This window comes from Corapipo altera, unplaced genomic scaffold (genome assembly GCF_003945725.1).
Source record: "Corapipo altera isolate COAL_440 unplaced genomic scaffold, ASM394572v1 45, whole genome shotgun sequence".
NCBI classification, from domain to species: domain Eukaryota; kingdom Metazoa; phylum Chordata; class Aves; order Passeriformes; family Pipridae; genus Corapipo; species Corapipo altera.
The window spans coordinates 11302849-11325760 of NW_020884877.1; the positions used below are offsets into that span (position 1 = coordinate 11302849).

At 38.0% G+C, this 22912-nt stretch overlaps 1 protein-coding gene across 1 annotated transcript in view; it reads left to right on the top strand.

Annotated features, from left to right (window-relative positions):
- TTN (titin) overlaps positions 1 to 22912 on the top strand; it is a 237924-nt gene that overhangs the window by 167607 nt on the left and 47405 nt on the right. Inside the window, exons 222-261 of the mRNA XM_027637206.1 lie at positions 703 to 1011; positions 1418 to 1566; positions 1660 to 1692; positions 1794 to 1923; positions 2023 to 2322; positions 2410 to 2727; positions 2816 to 3112; positions 3215 to 3514; positions 4205 to 4519; positions 4611 to 4759; positions 5632 to 5782; positions 5870 to 6151; positions 6243 to 6545; positions 6655 to 6957; positions 7077 to 7358; positions 7819 to 8118; positions 8208 to 8510; positions 8611 to 8919; positions 9004 to 9285; positions 9518 to 9817; positions 9964 to 10257; positions 10354 to 13320; positions 13421 to 13741; positions 13854 to 14138; positions 14345 to 14644; positions 14965 to 15267; positions 16184 to 16459; positions 16575 to 16874; positions 16965 to 17267; positions 17503 to 17802; positions 17928 to 18215; positions 18308 to 18604; positions 18694 to 18996; positions 19090 to 19395; positions 20178 to 20465; positions 20570 to 20860; positions 20954 to 21241; positions 21411 to 22001; positions 22094 to 22198; positions 22673 to 22870. Of these exons, the coding sequence (XP_027493007.1) occupies positions 703 to 1011; positions 1418 to 1566; positions 1660 to 1692; positions 1794 to 1923; positions 2023 to 2322; positions 2410 to 2727; positions 2816 to 3112; positions 3215 to 3514; positions 4205 to 4519; positions 4611 to 4759; positions 5632 to 5782; positions 5870 to 6151; positions 6243 to 6545; positions 6655 to 6957; positions 7077 to 7358; positions 7819 to 8118; positions 8208 to 8510; positions 8611 to 8919; positions 9004 to 9285; positions 9518 to 9817; positions 9964 to 10257; positions 10354 to 13320; positions 13421 to 13741; positions 13854 to 14138; positions 14345 to 14644; positions 14965 to 15267; positions 16184 to 16459; positions 16575 to 16874; positions 16965 to 17267; positions 17503 to 17802; positions 17928 to 18215; positions 18308 to 18604; positions 18694 to 18996; positions 19090 to 19395; positions 20178 to 20465; positions 20570 to 20860; positions 20954 to 21241; positions 21411 to 22001; positions 22094 to 22198; positions 22673 to 22870 (13719 nt within the window). The remainder of the gene's footprint in view (positions 1 to 702; positions 1012 to 1417; positions 1567 to 1659; positions 1693 to 1793; positions 1924 to 2022; positions 2323 to 2409; positions 2728 to 2815; positions 3113 to 3214; positions 3515 to 4204; positions 4520 to 4610; positions 4760 to 5631; positions 5783 to 5869; positions 6152 to 6242; positions 6546 to 6654; positions 6958 to 7076; positions 7359 to 7818; positions 8119 to 8207; positions 8511 to 8610; positions 8920 to 9003; positions 9286 to 9517; positions 9818 to 9963; positions 10258 to 10353; positions 13321 to 13420; positions 13742 to 13853; positions 14139 to 14344; positions 14645 to 14964; positions 15268 to 16183; positions 16460 to 16574; positions 16875 to 16964; positions 17268 to 17502; positions 17803 to 17927; positions 18216 to 18307; positions 18605 to 18693; positions 18997 to 19089; positions 19396 to 20177; positions 20466 to 20569; positions 20861 to 20953; positions 21242 to 21410; positions 22002 to 22093; positions 22199 to 22672; positions 22871 to 22912) is intronic.

The window sequence follows — 22912 nt, forward strand, 5'->3', positions numbered from 1 at the left end:
ATATATATATATCCCAATCAGTAACCCGAGATCTAGTAACTAAAGAGTTAGCAAAGAAAATATCCCACCACTCTCCTTGGGACAACCGAGAGTCGCTCCGGGACGATCGCCGGCAACCTCCGCCTCCCAAGGTCAACAAGGCCTTACCAGGCCTCGCTCCCCAATACGGCAGACTCAACAGCAGGGAACCTGCACCTCCAAGCCGCCGGAAGGAAAGAGGGCTAAGACCTCTCCTCCTTTCTTCTTATAATCTGGCTTACGTAAAAATCGTAGGGAATACTGGGTAAATCTGGACCCTTCCTTAGTTACAAACTGGTCACCAAAGAAGGCCTAGCCCAAACCACCACAGTGGTTTTCACCATTTTAAAAATAATTAGCTGTAATTTAATATTTTTATCTCTTTTATGTGCCTAATACTTTGATTACACCAATGCAGACATTGCCAAATAAACTTTAGATCTGAATCATATTTTTATATTATTGTTTTACTTAATTTTTAAAGAGTTTGATACTTAGATCTTGTACCTTAAGTATCTCTTAATAATATAGGTTATATATGCAATTAGTATGCCTGTTCTAGGGTTATACACTCCATGTATGAGAGAAGAAAATTAAAATACTTGCATTTTTCTAGAAACTATTCAGAAAAATATAGGAAGACCCTAACTCTCAGGTAATTTTTACTTATTCTTGTTTTGTAAGTTGTTCCTGGTCCACCATCTTGCCCAGAGGTCAAAGACAAAACAAAATCATCTGTAGCTCTTGCATGGAAGCCTCCTCAAAAGGATGGTGGGAGTCCTATAAAAGGATATATTGTTGAAATGCAAGATGAAGGTAGTACTGACTGGAAGAAGGTGAATGAAGGAGACAAACTCTTTCCTACTTGTGAATGCGTTATCCCCAACTTGAAAGAGCTCAGAAAATACCGATTTAGGGTGAAAGCTGTAAATGCTGCTGGAGAATCAGAACCAAGTCCTGCAACATCAGAAATACCTATCCAAGATATTCTAGGTAGGTATTCTGGAAGCTGATTTAGATATTTCTATCTAAATGCCACTTACTGCTGTGAATGTTCAAGCAGGATGCCAAGCAAGTCAAACAGAATAAAAAATTATGCAAAAATTTAACAAAAGATTGACACACATTTTTGAAAGTGTCATGATGACTATTACCAGAGCATGACCTATTAGAAAATTGATAAGCAACTACAGTCATACTAAGGATACACTCTGTATTTTATGAAGAAATTACTGCAACAAGTTTTTCTATTTGTATACTTCCCCAGTTTCCATTTTGCACACCCAACCTTTCTCACATAAACATGCATTCTGCATGTTTCAGGGGGCTTTCAGCTCCATGCTGACAGAAATATCCTTTGAGTAGCTCTTAAAATGTATGTATTTAAATATTTTTGCAGAGGAACCAGAAATCTTCCTTGATATTGGAGCACAGGATTTGCTCTCTTGTCGTGCTGGCACAACGATTAAAATCCCAGCTGTTATCAAGGGTCGTCCAGTTCCAAAAACATTTTGGGAGTATGAAGGAAAAGCAAAAACAGCAGCAAAGGTTAGTAAAAGAAATACCTTTTCTCTACACCTGTTTCTAGACATTTAAGCCTATTCCCTTATTTATATTTACATTATTTCCCTTTGCTTATAGGAGGGAGGTCATAATGTACCTGAAGAAGCTCAGGTAAAGCAAACAGTTTTTTTAACGTCAGTATTGTTGCATTTTTCAAACATTAAAATATTTAAAGTTGATCTATAACTTCTCTTTCTTCTTATAATACACAGGTGGAAGCAAGTGATACACGGTCAGAGATTATCATCCCTGAGTGCAACAGAAGTCATTCTGGACGATACAGTATTACAGCAAAGAATAAAGCAGGACAAAAAACACTGCATGTCAGAGTCAATGTGCTTGGTATGACTTGTATATATTGAAGTATTCAAATACTAGGTTTTACTCTTATTTTTCTACATACTTATGTAAAATTGTGTCTGTTGTGCTTTATCTTAACAGATGTCCCCGGTCCACCAAAAGACCTAAAAGTAAGTGATATCACAAGAGGTAGCTGTAAACTTTCATGGAAGATGCCAGATGATGACGGTGGAGACAGAATCAGAGGCTATGTTATAGAAAAAAGAACTATTGATGGGAAGGCCTGGACTAAAGTCAATGCAAACTGTGGCAGTACCTCCTTTGTTGTACCTGATCTCATATCTGGTCAAGAGTATTTCTTCCGGGTACGTGCAGAAAACCGTTTTGGTGTTGGCCCTCCTGCAGAAACCATCCAACGGACCACAGCCAGGGATCCCATTCGTAAGTAAAATTAAATTCAAACAAATCCTTTAAAACCAGATGTTACCGTAGAGGGGATTTATTCACATTTCTGTTTTGGTTGTGAAGATCCTCCTGATCCGCCTATTAAACTAAGGATTGGCCTTGTAACCAAGAACACAGTGAGCTTGACGTGGAAACCACCAAAGAATGATGGTGGAGCTCCAGTTACACATTATAATGTTGAATGTCTCCGCTGGGATCGTACTGGAGAAGTGAAAGAGTCTTGGAAGCAATGCAACAGACGTGATGTGGAAGAAACAAAGTTTACTGTTGAGGATCTTGTAGAAGGTGGAGAATACGAATTCAGAGTCAAAGCTGTAAATATAGCAGGTCCTAGCAGACCATCAGCCACTGTTGGCCCACTTGTTGTCAAAGACCAGACCTGTAAGTACTAACTGATACCAGTAAATACAAATTTAATTTTAAAATTATGAACTATTTTTTATGTTATTTTTTCAACATTTCATTGTAGGTCCACCATCTATTGAGCTTAAAGAATTTATGGAGGTTGAAGAAGGAACGGATGTTAAAATTGTGGCCAAGATAAAGGGTGTACCCTTCCCCACATTAACATGGCTAAAAGCCTCTCCAAAGAAACCAGATGACAAATCCCCAGTGCTCTATGATCAACATGTCAACAAGATTGTTGATGAAGATACTTGCACTTTATTAATTCAACAGTCTCGGAGAAATGATACAGGCTTATATACTATAACAGCTGTAAATAATCTGGGAACTGCTTCAAAGGAGATGAGGCTCAATGTTCTGGGTAGATATCAAGAACTCTTATACATTACAGAAATTGATAGCATTCATTTGATACTTTAGTAGCATTTGAATTAATTCTTCTTTATTAAAATGTATCTTTTAGGTCGTCCTGGACCTCCAGTGGGACCTATTAAATTTGAATCCATTTTGGCTGATAAAATGACAATATCATGGCTTCCTCCATTAGATGATGGTGGTTCTAAGATTACAAACTATGTTATAGAGAAAAAAGAAGCAAATAGGAAGACATGGGTAACTGTTACTAATGAGCCTAAGGAATGCATATTCACTATTCCCAAGTTGATGGAAGGCCATGAGTATGTGTTCCGCATTATGGCACAAAACAAATATGGTATCGGAGAACCTTTGGATAGTGAGCCAGAAACAGCACGAAATCTTTTCAGTAAGTAGAAATATACTTTCAAGTGATGGCAGTTGTTTCCGTATGCTGGTATGTGTATAGAATCTCTTAAATACCACTACTACTTTTTTCTCTTCACTAAGTAAATTTTCTAGAATAGCTTGAAGAGTTTTACCATTAGTACTTAGTTCTTAAAACCATGTGTAGCATTTAAAAATACTGTTCACTCTCCTTGGTATATACTAAAATACAATCTCAACATTTTTAAGGCTTAAATATACAAATAAGTGTTTATCTGATAAGATCCATGTCATTCTATTGTAGTCAAGACAGTATTAACCTCACAATCTCAGGAAGGGTCAATTTCCTGCCTTCACTTCTTAAAGATAAATTAGACAGAGTAACTTTGACATAGAAGAAGTGTTAGGGTGACAGGAGAAAATAATTATTAAAACATACTGTGTTAGGCTGGGCACTGAAATGAGGTAGTGATCCGGAAAGGAAAAAAAAAAAAAAAGGCAATTGTTATTTAAAGGACAGATACTTTATTGTTCACAGAACTATCTGTACCTGAATAGGGATGAGAAACTGAATGAGGGAAGCAGTCTTGTGCAGATAGGTAACTACCTAGTGCAATGGTGACTCTGTGAGTGCATAGCTGCTCTGCACACTAGCTATCTCCATGTTTCTTTAGCATATTTTTTACAAGATATGTGTGAATTTTTTCCCCAGCTGTTCCTGGACCTTGTGACAAGCCAACAGTTAGCAGTATAACACGTGACTCAATGACTGTAAACTGGGAAGAACCAGAACATGACGGTGGCTCTCCTATTACTGGTTACTGGTTGGAGCGCAAAGAGACCACTGGAAAGAGATGGACCAGGGTTAACCGAGATCCTATCAAGCCTATGACACTGGGGGTTTCATACAAAGTCACAGGTCTTATTGAGGGCTCTGAATATCAGTTCCGTGTTTCAGCTATCAATGCAGCTGGTGTTGGCCCACCAAGCATGCCATCTGATCCAGCACTTGCTAGAGATCCTATTGGTAAATATTTTAGATTCTTTTCTCCAAAATCTGAAAATATTCAAGTAAGAAGATACAATATATTGTTATGCTGTGTGATGATATTTTTCAGCCCCACCTGGCCCTCCTATACCAAAAGTTACTGATTGGACAAAGTCTTCTGTAGACTTGGAGTGGACTCCACCAATAAAGGATGGTGGTTCCAGAGTCACTGGCTACATTGTTGAGTATAAAGAGGAAGGAAAGGAAGAATGGGAACGGGTAGGCGGAAAACTATTACACAATCTGCATTTCTTCTCTCTGTGTCTGTCAAAGTAAATTGCTGCAGAAAAAAAACAACTATCATTTTCTTTATCCATTTTTACTATTCAAGTTATTTTCTAAAAGTTTGCATTTTTGCACCATAATTATCTTCATATGTTTAAAATATAAGACCAAACTTAAGTTAGTACTTGCCCCTTCTTAATATCAAGTTAACTTTGCAATTCCTAAACTTAGAATTTAATAATTTCTATATAAAGATGTGAGAAAGTGTGTAGGTAATTTGTTATTAAAAAGCCAAAAGACCAATTTAGAACTGGCACAAAAGTAAGTTTCATTGGTATCAGACAGTGCCAAAGCATTTACAACTACTATGTCCCTACATTTTCCTCCTTTTTTCAATAATACGTTACTGAAAAATTAACTGGTGTGCATCTTGGGGATTCTTTATATCTCCATAAACATCTGGTTGCAATTTAAGTAATACCTAAATTTCCTACACTGTTTCAGGTAAAAAGCCTTCATATTGGGGTTTGAAAAGAACAGAATTCCTTTTTCTGCCACTTTCACTTACATGAGTTTATGTGTCCAGAAACACATGTAATTCTTCTGAGACCAAACTATTGTAATCGCTGTAGCAACCATCTCTGTAGAATTATCAAAAGATAAATCTTTAGAATAGCTTGTATGTCCATGTTCTGTATTTCTTTACACAATTTCTGAAGAATTCTATGTGAGGTAAATCCATATATGCTTAATACCATTGTGTGCTTGTAAATCTGAAATGATATCTGATGTAAGACTTGTTTCAAACTTTGCAAAGAAATTGATCATATCTTGATGTTAGCTGACATTACAACAATCTTTTCCAGGTAAAAGATAAAGAAATTAGAGGAACCAAGTTCGTTGTGGCAGGATTAAAAGAAGGATGTTTTTACAAATTTAGAGTTAGAGCAGTGAATGCTGCTGGCATCGGAGAACCTGGAGAAGTCACAGATGTTATTGAAATGAAGGACAGAATTGGTATTTATCATTTTCATTTACATTTTTAGTACCTCTAATTGAAAGTGAGAAAAAAATTCATTGAATTTTTTTGTTCACCTCCTTCAGTGGCTCCTGATATTAATTTGGATGCAAGTGTCAGGGACAGAATTGTTGTTCATGCTGGAGGAGTAATTCGGATCATAGCATATGTCTCAGGAAAACCACCTCCAACAGTGACTTGGAGCAGGGATGACCACGCTTTGCCAGAAGAAGCCAAAATTGAAGAAACAGCTATTAGTTCTTCTTTAGTCATCAAGAATTGCAAAAGGAGTCACCAAGGTTTATACACTCTTCTTGCTAAAAATGACGGTGGTGAGAGGAAGAAGACAATTATTGTTGATGTACTAGGTAAATAGCAACTTCAGTCCATGTGAACAAGTACGATTTCTTAAAATTCAGCATGTATACTTAAATACTCCATTTTTTTCCTTGTTTTCAGATGTGCCAGGCCCAGTTGGAATGCCACTCCTTACTGAGAACCTCACCAATGACTCTTGTAAATTGTCATGGTTTACTCCAGATGATGATGGTGGTTCTCCTATTACCAACTATATAATTGAAAAACGTGAAGCTGACCGCAGAGCTTGGACTCCAGTGAGCTACACAGTTACAAGACAGAATGCTACTGTTCAGGGACTCATTGAAGGGAAAGCCTATTTTTTCCGAATTGCAGCTGAGAATCTAATTGGCATGGGTCCATTCACAGAGACAACAAAAGAGATTGTCATTAGAGATCCAATAAGTAAGAATATTTTTGAGTTTGGATAACTGTCATAATATGAGGTGAATATGCAGGAGTATGCTGAAAATGCAGAAAAATGCATTTACCGTATTTTTTTGTTTATTCACAGCTGTTCCTGACCGTCCAGAAGACCTGGAAGTAAAAGCAGTTACCAAGAACTCTGTTACACTAACTTGGAACCCTCCAAAATACAATGGAGGCTCAGATATCACCATGTATGTTCTAGAGAGCCGTCTCATTGGTAAAGACAAATTCCACAAAGTTACAAAGGAGAAAATGCTTGATAGGAAATACACTGTAGAAGGCTTGAAAGAGGGTGACACCTATGAGTATCGTGTGAGTGCTTGCAATATTGTGGGGCAAGGCAAGCCATCATTTTGCACTAAACCAATCACGTGCAAGGATGAAATTGGTATGTATCTTTTTCATATTTCTTTTGAAAACAGTGTTTACATTTACTGATTCTTTACTTTTTCTTATTAATATTGCTGACGTTTTGGGGCATTCATGTTTTTCAATATTGTCTTTCAGCTCCTCCCACACTTGACCTTGACTTTAGAGACAAACTTATTGTTCGAGTTGGTGAAGCTTTCAGCCTGACTGGACGTTACTCAGGCAAGCCTGCACCAAAGGTTACTTGGCTAAAGGATGATATTGTTGTGAAAGAAGATGACCGTATAAAGATCAAGACAACTCCTACAACTCTTTGCTTAGGGATACTAAAATCAGTCCGTGAAGACACAGGCAAATATTGTGTGACTGTAGAGAACAGCACAGGAGCAAGAAAAGGATTTTGTCAAGTGAATGTTGTTGGTAGGTTTTGCTGAACAACAGTATTGTCTGTTATTTATTAGTGATTTGAAGTAATTGAATTATATAAAATGTAGAATGTGTGAAATGTGTTCTTTATTACAATATTTGGATTTACTGCATTTTCAGTTATACTGAAAAGCTACTTATTAATTTCGAGTACGTAGTTAAATCTGGATTAGTTTATTCACGATGAATAATTTAATGTCTCTAAATGCATTTAGAGACCATCAACACTGTAGAAAATGTTAATCACCAAATACTTTATAAGCATTAAGAAATTGAGTCCAGTGAGTCAAATATAAATTAAGGAGGAATAGTCCTGAGGTCTTGATTCCTTATTAAAACTGTGATGTCAGGTTTCTCATTTTATACTGTATTTACTGTATTGACACTTTTTAATCTATGATGTTATGTGAAGTTCATATAAAAGCATGGATATGCTTTATTTTTTCTTAAACAGATCGCCCATCACCTCCAGTAGGCCCAGTTATATTTGATGAAGTCTATAAAGATCATATGGTAGTTTCCTGGAAACCTCCATTAGATGACGGAGGCAGTGAAATCACAAATTACATTATTGAGAAGAAGGATACACACAAAGACCTGTGGATGCCAGTTACATCTGCCACAGTGAAGACAACATGCAAAGTTCCTAAGCTGCTTGAAGGAAGAGAATATCAAATTCGAATTTATGCTGAAAATCTTTATGGCATAAGTGATCCTCTCATCTCTGATGAGATGAAAGCCAAGGACCGTTTCCGTATGTTTCTCATTTGCAACCTTACTTTAGTGCTCTAATCTTTATTCTGTTTGTAATGCTTATACACTCTTTTTTTTTCCCCACCCCAGGTGTTCCTGATGCACCTGAGCAACCAATCATTAAGGATGTTACCAAAGACTCTGCAGTAGTGGTTTGGAACAAACCGTATGATGGAGGCAAGCCAATAACAAACTATATTGTAGAAAAGAAGGAAACAATGGCTACAAGATGGGTCAAAGCTACCAAAGACCCGATTTTCCCCAGTACAAAGTTCAAAGTACCTGATCTCCTTGAAGGCTGTGAATATGAATTCCGTGTTTCAGCAGAAAATGAAATTGGTGTTGGTGATCCTAGTCCACCATCAAAGCCAATTTTCGCTAGAGATCCAATCAGTAAAGTATCAAATTTCATTTCTCATTGAAATTTTAATGCACTCTTAATTTCAGTTAGAAAAGGATTTTGATAGTTTCTCTTTTTTTGCTTCTTTAACAGCAAAACCAAGTCCACCTGTTAATCCAGAAGCAGTAGATAAAACTAAAAATTCAGTTGATTTATCTTGGCAACCACCACGCCACGATGGAAATGGCAAGATAATTGGCTACCTAATAGAGTATCAGAAAGTTGGAGATGAAGAATGGAAACAGGCTAATCTTACAGCAGATTCTTGTCCTGACACAAAATACAAAGTCACTGGTCTTACTGAGGGTTTGACCTATAAGTTCAGGGTGAAGGCAGTCAATGCAGCAGGTGAATCTGATCCAGCCCACGTTCGTGATCCAGTAGAAGTAAAAGACAGGCTTGGTGAGTTTAATAAAATCAGATAAATTTACCTAAGAACATTTTTTTTCCCCTCATTTTCCTCAAAACTTATCTTTTTGATTCCAGAACCTCCTGAGTTGATACTTGATGCTAATATGGCCCGAGAACAGCATGTAAAAGCTGGAGATACCCTGCGACTTAGTGCTGTTATTAAAGGTGTTCCATTCCCAAAAGTCACCTGGAAGAAAGGAGATCATGAAGTCTCACCCAAAGCTGATATTGAGGTTACAGGAGTTGGTAGTAAGCTTGAAATTCGTAACACGGTCCATGAAGATGGTGGAATTTACTCCCTGACAGTTGAAAATCCAGCTGGTTCAAAGACTGTTTCAGTAAAAGTCGTGGTCTTAGGTAATCTTTTTGATGTTCCTTTTATACCACATCTTCTTATTCTATAAATAGAGATTAAAAGATAAAGGAATTTCTGAAAAATATCAATAAACAAAGTTTTATAAAAAATACACAGTAGAAAAAGGACTAAAAATTACATTAAATATATTAATTTATCTTGAAATTTACTAAACTTTATAAGAAATGCTTTGATTATCAAATAAATAACAGATTTCATGTTTATCAATTTTAGATAAGCCTGGTCCACCCAGAAATCTGAAAGTCAGTGATGTTAGAAGCGACTCTTGCTATCTCACTTGGATGGAACCAGAAGATGATGGTGGCTCTGTCATTACCAACTATGTGGTGGAAAGGAAAGATGTAGCTTCTGCACAGTGGGTAGCCATCTCATCATCCTCCAAGAAACGCAGTCATATGGCTAAATATCTGATGGAAGGCACTCAGTATCAATTCCGAGTTGCAGCTGAAAATCAGTTTGGTAGAGGTCCATACGTGGAAACACTTAAGCCTATTAAAGCTATAGATCCACTGCGTAAGTGTTTTTAAGTTATATAATTTGTTTTTTTAATATTGTTATTGGTACTTTTGAGATTGTCATGTTGGTATGAATGTGAACATGATACACTGATACCATAGATTTTTCATCCTAGTAACCATTTTGTGTTTTTATTTTAAAAGATCCTCCAGGGCCACCAAAGAATCTGCATCACGTAGATGTTGACAAGACTGAAGTTTCCCTTGTTTGGGATCGACCAGATCGTGATGGTGGTGCTGAGATTACTGGATATTTGGTAGAATATCAAGAAGATGGTGCAGATGAATGGACAAAGTTCCAGACGGTCCCTATGCTAGACTGTGTTGTTACAGGCCTACAAAAAGGAAAAATATACAAATTCCGTGTGAGAGCTCAGAATATTGTTGGTCTCAGCCTTCCTGATACAACTATACCAATAGAGTGTCAAGAAAAACTAGGTAATTTGTGGTTTTTCATGTTGTTTCACTTATTCTTTCTCTCTTTCTTTATGCATTTCCCTTGAAAAGGTAATTTCTGTTTTTCTGTCATTTCAGTACCTCCATCTGTGGAACTAGATGTGAAGTTAATTGAAGGTCTTGTTGTTAAAGCTGGCACCACAGTGCGACTTCCAGCAATTATGAGAGGTGTACCAGTTCCCACTGCAAAATGGGTTACTGATGACACTGAAATTAAACCAGATGGCAAATACAAGATTGAGACTGACAATTATTCAACCGTGCTTACTATCAAAGACTGTGTAAGAAAAGATACAGGAGAATATCTACTCACAGTATCTAATGCAGCTGGCAGCAAAACTGTGGCTCTACACCTTACAGTTTTGGATGTTCCTGGCCCACCAACTGGTCCTATTAATATTCTTGAAGTAACACCAGAATACATGGTTATTTCTTGGCGCCCTCCCAAAGATGATGGTGGGAGTCCTATAATTAATTATATTGTTGAGAAGCGTCAATCAAAGAAAGAAACTTGGGGAGTGGTTAGCTCTGGAACAAGTCACACAAAAATTAAGGTTCCACGACTGCAGAAAGGCTGTGAATATATTTTCCGTGTTCGTGCAGAAAATAAGATAGGCATTGGTGCACCCCTTGATTCAGAACCAACAGTTGCTAAATATATGTTTGATCCACCATCCCCACCTGGTAAACCAACTGTTTATGATATTACAGAAAATGCTGCAACAGTGTCTTGGACCCTACCAAAATCTGATGGTGGAACTCCAATAACTGGTTATATACTTGAACGTCGGGAAGCGTCTGGTAAATGGGTGCGTGTCAATAAGACACCTATACTTGATATGAAATACAGAGTCACAGGTCTTTTTGAAGGCAACACATACGAATTCAGAGTTTTTGCAGAAAACATGGTGGGTTTAAGCAAACCATCTCCAAGCTCTGATCCAATAAAAGCATCACGTCCAATCACTCCTCCTGGACCACCTATAAATCCAAAATTAAAAGACAAAACTAAAGAAACAGCTGATCTTGTGTGGACAAAGCCGCTCAAAGATGGTGGCAGCCCAATTCTGGGATACATTGTGGAATGTCAGAAAACTGGAACTACACAGTGGAATAGGATTAATAAGGATGAACTCATTAGACAGTGTGCTTTCAGAGTACCTGGATTAATAGAAGGAAATGAGTATAAGTTCCGAATAAAAGCTGTCAACATTGTAGGAGAGGGAGAACCAAGAGAACTGGCAGAAACTGTACTTGCAAAGGATATCCTTTCTCCTCCAGAAATAAGCCTAGATGTGACCTGTCGAGATTTAATTACTGTCCGAGTAGGTCAAACAATACGTATTACTGGCAAGGTAAAAGGTAGGCCAGATCCTGAAATAACGTGGTCTAAAGATGGCAAAGTACTAGTCCAAGAAAAGCATGTTGAAATACTCCATGATCTACCGAATGTTGAACTGCAAGTGAAAGAAGCCAAAAGATCTGATCATGGTAAATATATAATAGCAGCTAAGAACAGTTGTGGACAGGCTCAAGCTTTTGCTATTGTTAATGTACTTGACAGACCTGGACCATGTCAGAACCTGAAAATAAGCTATGTCACAAAAGACTCTTGTATGATTGCTTGGGAGAGTCCAGTGGATAATGGTGGCTCTGAAATTACAAATTACATAGTAGAGTACCGTCAACCAAATCAAAGGGGATGGTCAATTGTCTCCTCTGATATCACTAAACGATTAGTAAAGGCAAATCTTGTAGAGAACCGTGAATACTTCTTCAGAGTTTGTGCAGAAAACAAAATAGGTCCAGGGCCTTGCATTGAGACCAAGACTCCCATCCTTGCCATCAATCCTATTGACAAGCCTGGAGAACCAGAAAATCTTCACATTGCAGAGAAAGGGAAGACATTTGTATATCTGAAATGGAGAAGGCCAGATTATGATGGTGGAAGTCCCAATTTAAGTTATCATGTTGAGAGAAAACTGAAAGACTCAGATGAATGGGAAAGGGTTCACAAAGGCAGCATTAAGGAAACACACTATATGGTAGATAAATGTGTGGAAAATAAGACTTACCAATTCCGAGTTCAAACCAAGAATGAGGCTGGTGAAAGTGGCTGGGTGAAAACAGCTGAAGTTGTTGTGAAGGAAGATCTGCAGAAACCAGTGCTAGACTTGAAGTTAAGTGGGGTTTTAACTGTGAAAGCAGGTGACACAATTAGAATTGAGGCTGGAGTCAGAGGAAAACCACAGCCTGAAGTTGTATGGACAAAAGACAAAGATGCCACAGATCTCACCAGATCTCCAAGAGTCAGTATTGAAACAACTTCTGACACATCAAAGTTTGTTGTCACAAAATCAAGGCGTAGTGATGGTGGGAAATATGTGATTACTGCAACTAACACAGCTGGTAGCTTCGTGGCGTATGCTACTGTTATTGTCTTGGATAAACCTGGTCCTGTAAGAAACTTAAAAGTCACTGACATTTCAAGTGATAGATGTACTGTTACTTGGGACCCTCCAGAAGATGATGGTGGTTGTGAAATACAGAACTACATCCTGGAAAAATGTGAAAGCAAGCGTATGGTTTGGTCTACATTCTCTTCTTCTGTCCTAACAAACTATGCAAAAGTGACACGCCTCATTGAAGGTAATGAATATATATTCAGAGTGCGTGCAGAGAATAAAATGGGCACTGGTCCACCAACAGAAACACACCCAATTATTGCAAAAACAAAATATGATAGACCTGGGCGCCCTGACCCTCCGGATGTCACAAGAGTTAGCAAAGAAGAGATGACTGTAGTTTGGAATCCACCAGAATATGATGGTGGCAAATCAATTACAGGATACATTTTAGAGAAGAAAGAGAAACGATCACTGAGATGGGTTCCTGTTACTAAGACTGCAATCCCAGAGAGACGCAAGAAGGTTACTAATCTCTTCCCTGGTCATGAATATCAGTTCCGCGTCAGTGCTGAAAATGAAGTCGGACTTGGAGAACCAAGCTTGCCATCAAGACCTGTAGTAGCCAAAGACCCGATAGGTATAATACCATTGAATTTTTATATTTTTTTTTAATGTAACATGATAGATGACTAAATTGTACAGCTGTGTTCTTATCTGTAATTTTTTCTGTCTTTCAGAACCACCTGGTCCTCCCACAAACTTGAGAGTGGTTGATAGCACAAAGACTTCCATAACTCTTGGCTGGGGAAAACCAATGTACGATGGTGGTGCTCCAATTATTGGATATGTTGTGGAAATTAGACCAAAAGTTGAGGGTGCTGATCCTGAAGCAGGATGGAAACGATGTAATGTTGCTGCCCAAGTTATTCACACAGAATTTACAGCCACCAGCCTGGATGAGAAGCAATTATATGAGTTCAGAGTTTCTGCCCAAAACCAGGTTGGCCTTGGTCGGCCAGCTGAACTGAAAGAAGCTGTGTCTCCCAAAGAAATTCTTGGTGAGTTTTCTCATCCACTTTATCAGTGTTTACATCCAACCTTTATTTGCTTCAGGTTTACTTTATTCACATACTAAACTTTTTATTTTATTTCTTTAATTTTGTCTTTCAGAACCTCCTGAGATTGAGTTGGATGCAAGCATGAGAAAGTTAGTCACAGTCAGGGCAGGATGCCCTATTAGACTTTTTGCCATTGTTAGGGGCCGCCCAGCACCAAAAGTCACCTGGAGGAGAATGGGTGTGGATAATGTCATCAGAAAAGGACAGGTTGATCTGGTTGACACTATGGCCTTCTGTGTCATTCCTGATTCAACACGTGATGACTCAGGCAAATATTCATTGACACTTGTTAATGCAGCTGGAGAAAAGGCTGTATTTGTGAATGTCAGAGTCCTGGGTAAGTAATGAGACAAATATCTCTAGACAATTTTATAACTATATTGAATGTTCATTGCAGGAATATTTATGACCCCCAGATCCTACAGTTTTTGAGCATAACTGTATCAGCTAACACTATCTCCCCCCATATAGAAAGCTGTTAGACTCCTTTAATTTCAACTTTTCAAGAAGAAAAGTCTAACGTAAATTGAAATTTCTTTATAGATACTCCTGGACCTGTGTCAGACTTCAAGGTTTCAGATGTCACCAAGATGTCATGCCATCTTTCATGGGCACCTCCAGAGAATGATGGGGGTAGCCCCGTGACTCATTACATCCTGCAGAAACGTGAGGCTGACAGGAAGACCTGGGCAACAGTCACTGCAGAACTAAAGAAAACTAGTTTCCAAATAGCAAACCTTGTGCCTGGAAATGAATATTATTTTAGAGTGACGGCAGTCAATGAATATGGGTCAGGTGTTCCAAGTGACATACCAAAACCAGTTCTAGCAACAGATCCTCTAAGTAAGTATGCCTTTATGTACATTTTATGGTTTTTTGCTAACTTTAATAAGATTTTGTGTTTCTTGAAAGCTACTGTTCCTAAACTGGACAGTGCTACTAACTACTCAATGATAAACAGAAATATTCATGTACCAGTTCCTTTAAAATAATATGGTCTGTGAATATAGTACCTTTGCAATTATTAAGAATTCTGCTCTTTTCTATATTGTCCTTGTTGAATTAGCATGGCTAGCATCTGATAATTCAACAAATACTCAAGAGCCAGAACATCTTGGAAATTCAGTGTTCAATGTGTTTCTTTTTTTCTTTTGCCCTGAAAGGTGAACCTGATCCACCAAGAAAACTTGAAGTTACTGAAATTACAAAGAATAGTGCTACTTTAGGCTGGCTGCCACCACTGCGTGATGGAGGCTCTAAAATTGATGGGTACATTGTTAGCTACAAAGAAGATGACCAACCAGCGGATCGCTGGGCAGAGTATTCTGTTGTCAAAGATCTCTCCATTGTTGTAGCTGGTCTGAAGGAGGGAAAGAAGTACAACTTCAGAGTGGCAGCTAGAAATGCTGTAGGAGTAAGTTTGCCAATACAAGCTGCAGGAGCATTTGAAATTAAGGAACAACTCAGTAAGTAGCAATTTAAATACTACCTATGTTGCAATATACTGCTTTAATAATAAAATGAGGAAAAATTATAGTTCTTTGACTCACAGAAAGACATGCTTTATGAAGTTATCTGGATGATGAAGGTTTACTGTACTGAATATTTTGACAGCTCAGAAAGAATGAGACAACCACTAATTCAGAATTATTAAATAATTCTTCAGGTATGGCTTCAGTTGAAACTAGAAAGTAGGAATTAGGGAGAAATAATAAACTCCTTTGATGAACTTAAAATGAAAGAGAAAAAGAGTCAGAATGGTAGTTTTAGAGATAAATGGGGCGAAAAGTGGCACCTGTTTTAATATAAGAGAAAACAAGTTGCTTATATTGTGAAATTGATTGGGAATATAAAGTAAAAGGCAGGGAGGACAGGTTGGCCTATTTAAAGTGGCAGGGTCCCTGAAGCACAGGAGACGTAGGGGTAAGGGCATTGTGACATGGGAAGAGAAAGGCAGAGACACAGGAAAAGGAGAATGAAAGCTAGACAATGGCAGGAAGAAAACTACACCAAACAAGCTGTCATGTTTCTTTTGAAAGAAACTTGAAAGTTTTTGTGCAAAAGAAGAAGTAGGAGAAGAGTAATTCAAAGATACAAAAAGATTGACTCTGCAAGTGGGTTGAGTCCAGAACTTCAGTGTTTCTTTTCTTCTCCTTCATGTTTGTCTTGTAGAAAGTCACCAATAAGTGAGCAACAAGTTCCAGATATAAAGAGGAATTACATTTCAGGCACTAAGAGTGCACAAATCTCTACATAAATGTGTGTGAAGGCAATCCAAACTCTTGAGAGAGAAGCAGAGATGTTTCACGTGAAAAAATAAGAAAAAGTAAATTAATATATCACAGTAATTTAATTTACATGTCTGATTTTTTTTTTTTACAGTCCCACCTAAGATTTTGATGCCTGATCACATTCACATTAAAGCTGGAAAGAAACTGAGAATTGAAGCTCATGTATATGGGAAACCTCAGCCAGTCTGTAAATGGTTGAAAGGAGATCAAGATGTAGTTACATCCAGTCGCCTGGCTGTGCATAAAGCAGAAAAATCTTCTGTTCTTATCATTAAGGATGTGACTAGAAAAGATTCTGATTTTTACACTCTTACTGCAGAGAATAGCTCTGGTACTGATAGTCAGAAAATCAGAGTGACAGTCATGGGTATGTTCCATTTGATTGTTTTTCAACCCAGCTTTATACAAAGCTAGTTCTAGTATATTCCAGTGGTTGCCATTTCCTTTCATCCCTTTTTTCTTAATCTACTTTTTTTGTACAGATAAGCCAGGTCCACCACAGCCTCCATTTGATATTTCTGAAATTGATGCTGATGCTTGCACTCTTGCATGGCACATACCTCTTGAAGATGGTGGCAGTAACATTACAAACTATGTAGTTGAGAAATGTGATGTAAGCCGCGGAGATTGGGTAACAGCTTTATCTTCTGTCACAAAGACAACCTGCAGAATTGGAAAACTTATTCCTGGAGAGGAATATATGTTCCGCGTTCGTGCTGAAAATCGTTTTGGGATTTCTGAGCCGCTTGCTTCTGGCAAGATGATCGCAAGGTTCCCATTTGGTATGCTCGTTTTTGTTAGCAATGTTTCTCTATTTAATCTTTCTAGTAAGAAGCCATACAGTTGATATATATCTTTGTATTTCTTTCTAGATGTTCCTAGTGAACCAAAGAATGCACGAATTACCAAAGTCAATAAGGACTGCATTTTTGTTGCTTGGGATAAGCCAGACAGTGATGGAGGCAGTCCAATTACTGGTTACCTCATTGAGCGCAAGGAAAGGAACAGTCTGCTGTGGGTGAAAGCTAATGATACAGCTGTGCGCTCCACAGAATACCCTTGTGTGGGGCTCATCGAAGGTCTTGAGTATGCTTTCAGAATTTATGCATTGAACCGAGCTGGAGCAAGTAAACCTAGTAAACCAACTGAGTTTGTCACAGCAAGAGCACCAGTTGGTAAGCCAAACATACCAATACAAACTACTGTTTCTCTGATCATTTTCAATATATCTGCCACTCTTTATGATCTTCAGTTTGCCCTTTTGTTTATATTTTCATGCTTACTATGACTTTACTGTGAGTGCACTGTGTGGGTATGCAGTAAATAGGATGCAGCATTATTAAAGCCATTTTTTAATATGTTAGCTCTTTTTTGGAAAAACAGACTACAAAATGTTTTCATTTGCCTTAGATCCCCCTGGAAAACCTGAAGTTATTGATGTCACTAAGAGTACTGCATCACTGGTATGGACAAGACCAAAGCATGATGGTGGTAGCAAACTAATTGGCTACTTTGTGGAAGCTTGCAAATTACCTGGTGATAAGTGGGTTCGGTGCAATACAACTCCACATCAAATACCCCTAGAAGAGTACACTGCTACTGGTTTGGAAGAAAATGCTCAGTATCAATTTAGAGCAATTGCCAAGACAGCAGTTAACATCAGCCCACCTTCAGAACCTTCTGATCCGGTGACCATTCATCCAGAAAATGGTAAGGAATGTAAAAGCATTTGATAACTCTGATAAGAGTCTGTGCATGTTGAACTAAATCTCATGTCAAGAATGAGATGTTTATATCTTAATACATTGATTAACCCTTGGACTGTTTCTTTTCAGTTCCTCCCAGAATAGAGTTGGATCTGTCTATGCAATCACAGCTTACAGTAAAAGCTGGAACTAATGTGCGTCTGGAGGCAAATGTATATGGCAAGCCGATGCCAACAATCACCTGGAAGAAAGAAGGAGAAGTTTTAAAGCCATCTGAAGGTGTTAAGATCACTACTAAGAGAAATCTTGCTACAGTTGAGTTGTTCAGTGTTAACAGGAAGCAAACAGGAGACTACACTATTACTGCTGAAAATGCAAGTGGATCAAAGTCAGCAACCATTAGGCTTAAAGTACTTGGTAAGCTAAAGACTGTCAATTAACAAATACTTTTATGATTGAATTATATAGCAAGAGATAGAGCTATAATAATGTGATGTTAATTGTTCTAGATAAGCCTGGTCCACCAGCTTCTGTCAAAATCAAACATATGTATGCAGATCGTGCAATGCTTTCTTGGGAGCCTCCTCTGGAAGATGGAGGTTCAGAAATTACTAACTACATTGTAGACAAGCGTGAAACAAGCAGACCGAACTGGGCCCAGGTCAGTGCCAATGTACCCATTACAAGCTGCACAGTGGAGAAACTAATAGAAGGACATGAGTACCAGTTCCGCATATGTGCTGAAAACAAATACGGTGTTGGAGACCCTATCTTGACTGAACCAGCAGTTGCTAAGAATCCATATGGTAAGTGCTTTGTGGGATAGTTTCATTAGTCACTGGTTTTTTGTGTGCGCTTATGAATGTGAACGTAATTTTCAAATAAATCTCCACAGATGTACCCGGACCTTGTGATCCACCAGTAATTAGCAATGTAACAAAAGACTTTATGACTGTTAGCTGGAAGCCACCAGCTGATGATGGTGGATCCCCAATAACTGGTTATATCCTCGAGAAACGTGAAACTAAGGCTCTTAACTGGACAAAGGTAAACAGAAAGCCTGTCATTGAAAGAACTGTTAAAGCTACGGGACTCCAAGAAGGAACTGAATATGAGTACCGGGTGATAGCACTGAATAAAGCTGGACCTGGCAAGCCTAGCGCACCATCTAAAGCAGTGTATGCTCGTGATCCTCAATGTAAGCTTAAAGTCTCAGATATTTTCCATAATTATTTCCAAATACTATCATACAGCATTTTGTACAATAACTTTACGCTGTTTTAATTCTCAGATCCTCCTGGCCCACCTGCTTTCCCGAAAGTGGTTGATACTACTCGTAACTCAATAAGCCTGTCATGGAGCAAACCAGCATATGATGGAGGAAGCCCTATTATTGGTTATCTAGTGGAATCAAAAAGAGCTGACACAGACAACTGGGTCAGATGCAATGTACCAAAGAATTTACAAGCTACGCAATTTGTGGTAACAGGACTGATGGAAGATACAGAGTACCAGTTCCGTGTTTATGCTGTCAATAAGATTGGATACAGTGACCCAAGTGATGTTCCTGATAAACACACTGCCAAAGACATTTTAAGTATGTTCACTGAAACCCAGTTACCTAGCTGACTTTTACTTTAATTCATGGGATGAGTTCCAAAGACAGAGTTTGTCACAGATCACGGGCGCAGATTAATTTGGAACGTTATTACTCAAAAAATGCAGGCTAAAAGCAGCTAATTTGGAAGAGCACAGGGCAGTTAGGAACAGAGTAGAATTTGGCTAGTGTCTGGGTTTTTTATTTGTATGCTTTATAGCCTTCTGCCTCCTATTTGGGTTCATCAGGATATCTTTCTTTCTCTAATTCTAAAATTAAACTTTTAAGATCTCTTTTCTATTCTTAAAACTTTCAGTCATCTTCAGGTCTTCTGAGTAATTTGAAACCAAGATTACTATTCTAATCAGCTGTGTGACACAGTATTTGATTGTATGACATTTACTCCTTAAAAGCCATGCTGGGTTTTGTATGCATTTTGCTGTATGTACCAAAGCATTGCTTCACAGAACTGTCTTGGTTCAAGAAAAGCAGTAGAGTCCAGGAGGCTTTGAAATTCCTTTGAGTTCTAAAAAAACTAGAAGACTTTCTAACATAAATGGTGGAAAAGGTAGGGAAAAAAGGAAGTGAAATCACTGCAAAAAAATGCCAAATTTGCAAATTACCTTCAAACAGGAATCAAGACACTTACTAACATTATCACAGGCATGAGAAGTTGGTTAATCTAGTGAAAAGCCAGTAAAGAGGGACTTTCTGTAACAGTAACTTTGGTGATAGCCTTAAAGATGATGCTTTAATTATATGGTTTTTTGTTAAACACACAGTTCCACCTGAAGGAGAACTTGATGCAGAACTAAGGAAAGTCCTTGTGTTGCGTGCTGGAGTCACAATGAGACTTTATGTGCCAGTAAGAGGACGTCCACCTCCAAAAATTACATGGTCTAAAGTGGGTGCCAACCTAAGAGATAGACAAGGATTAGATATCAAGTCAACTGATTTTGATACCTTCCTGCGTTGTGAAAATGTAAATAAATATGATGCTGGAAAATATGTCCTCAGTCTAGAGAACAGCTGTGGCAAAAAGGAGTACACCATTGTTGTAAAAGTACTTGGTAAGTCTCAGGGTTTTCCCCATTATAATATATTTGTTGACTTTTTAACTGATTTTTTAAAATTTTATTACTATATCAAATATGGTGGTCTTGTGTTTATGCAGATACTCCAGGCCCTCCAGTTAACCTGATTGTAAAGGAAGCATCTAAGGATTCTGCCTACATTACATGGGAACCTCCTCTAATAGATGGGGGCAGTCCAATCAAAAATTATGTTGTTGAAAAACGTGACGCAGAAAGAAAATCATGGTCCACAGTAACAACAGAATGTCCAAAGACAAGCTACAGGATAACTAACTTAGAAGAAGGCAAATCTTACTTCTTCAGAGTTTTTGCTGAAAATGAATATGGTATTGGCGATCCCTGTGAAACTCGTGATGCTGTTAAAGCTTCTGGTAGGAAAAATGGATCCACTTCACCTATTTTTTTTTCAAATAATGTTTATTTTTAGCTTGACTGGACACTTAGTATGATTTTCTTCCTTCTAGAAACACCTGGGCCAGTTGTGGATCTAAAAGCTTCAGCTGTAACAAAATCATCATGCAATTTGGTATGGAAAAAACCTATCAGTGATGGTGGAAGCCGTATTATTGCATATGTTGTTGAGGTCCTGGTTGGTGAAGATAAATGGCAAGAAGTCATGCGGGGAAAGAACCTCCATTTTTCAATGAGAGACCTAAAAGAAGGACAGGAATACACTTTCAGAGTGAGAGCCCAGAATGATGCTGGATATGGAACTCCATCAGAGCTCACAATTGTAGCAAGAGATGATGTCGGTGAGAAGCAAGATCATTATTTCAATGCTTCACTTACCCAAATTATATTTATTTTATATGTACTATCATTGCTATGCAGACATACAAATCAGACACCTTTAAAACAGATCTTAATTTTACCACAAAGTTCATGCATTGTTGAATAACTGGTTTCCTTTATTTTTTACAGTGGCACCTGAACTTGACTTAAGAGATCTACCTGATTTGTGCTATATTGCTAAAGAAGGTAGCAATTTCCGTCTTAAAATCCCTATGAAAGGCAAGCCTGTCCCAACTGTAACTTGGAAGAAGGATGAAGACCAGGCACTTACTGAGAGTGGAAGAGTTGCATTTGAATCTACAGCAGTTAACACCACTCTTGTAGTACATGACTGCCAGAAAGCTGATGCTGGAAAATACACAATAACTCTGAAGAATGTTGTTGGCAGCAAGGAAGGCACTATTTTTGTGAAAGTTGTTGGCAAACCTGGCATACCAACAGGTCCAGTGAAATTTGAAGAAGTCACAGCTGATGCCATAACCTTGAAGTGGGGCCCCCCAAAAGATGATGGTGGTTCAGAAATCACTAACTATGTTCTAGAGAAGAGAGATAATGTAAACAACAAGTGGGTGACTTGTGCCTCTGCAGTCCAGAAAACCACTTTTAGAGTTACAAGACTTCATGAAGGAAATGAATATACATTCAGGATCAGGGCTGAAAATAAATATGGAGTAGGTGAAGGTCTTAAATCTGACCCTGTCATTGCAAAACATCCATTTGGTAAGTATCCATTATAATTTATGAAATTGGAAAAAAGTGTTAAAGGGGTGATATTAATTTTAATGCTACTGTATTTTTTAAATACTGTTTAGATGTGCCAGATGCTCCTCCACCCCCCAACATTGTTGCTGTTCAGCATGAATCTGTAGCTTTAACTTGGACTGATCCCAGGAGAACTGGAGGATCACCAATCACAGGTACATCCCCAAAAACATCCCTAGTATTTAAGTTCTTAACAGTTCTTTCTCTCTGTCAAAGGGTAAGATAAAACTATTAGGTGTTTATGCTTTGAATTGAGTGATTGATTGATCGATTGATTGATCAATTGATTGATTTCACTGTTTTGCTTCCTGTTTTTTCAATATGATTAAAAAAATTAAACATTGTGAAAATACTACCTGAGGAACAATATTTTTGCTCAGAGACAAAACATCTAACAAAAGAACTATATGTGACAATACTTGGGTCCATAAAATTAGCAATTTGCATTTACAAACGTTGTCATTGCAATTACATACATCTGTCATGTATGTCCACATCCATTTCTTAATCTGGTTTTCAGTGCTCCTCTTGCACAATGCCTATGTAACATACAATGTTTCACAATGCCATGAGAAATTAAGATTTCTAGAAACCTCCCCCATATTTTCATCTCATCATTTATCTTCTAGGTTATCACATTGAAGTTAAAGAAAGGAATAGTCTTCTGTGGAAGAGAGCAAATACAACACCAATAAGAATGAAAGATTTCAGAGTGACAGGGTTAACTGAAGGTCTGGAATATGAATTCAGAGTAATGGCAATCAATATGGCTGGAGTAGGTAAACCAAGTCTTCCATCTGAACCAGTTGTGGCACTTGATCCTATTGGTAAGTTATCAGCAGAATAAAAAGGAAAATTCTGAAATTTGA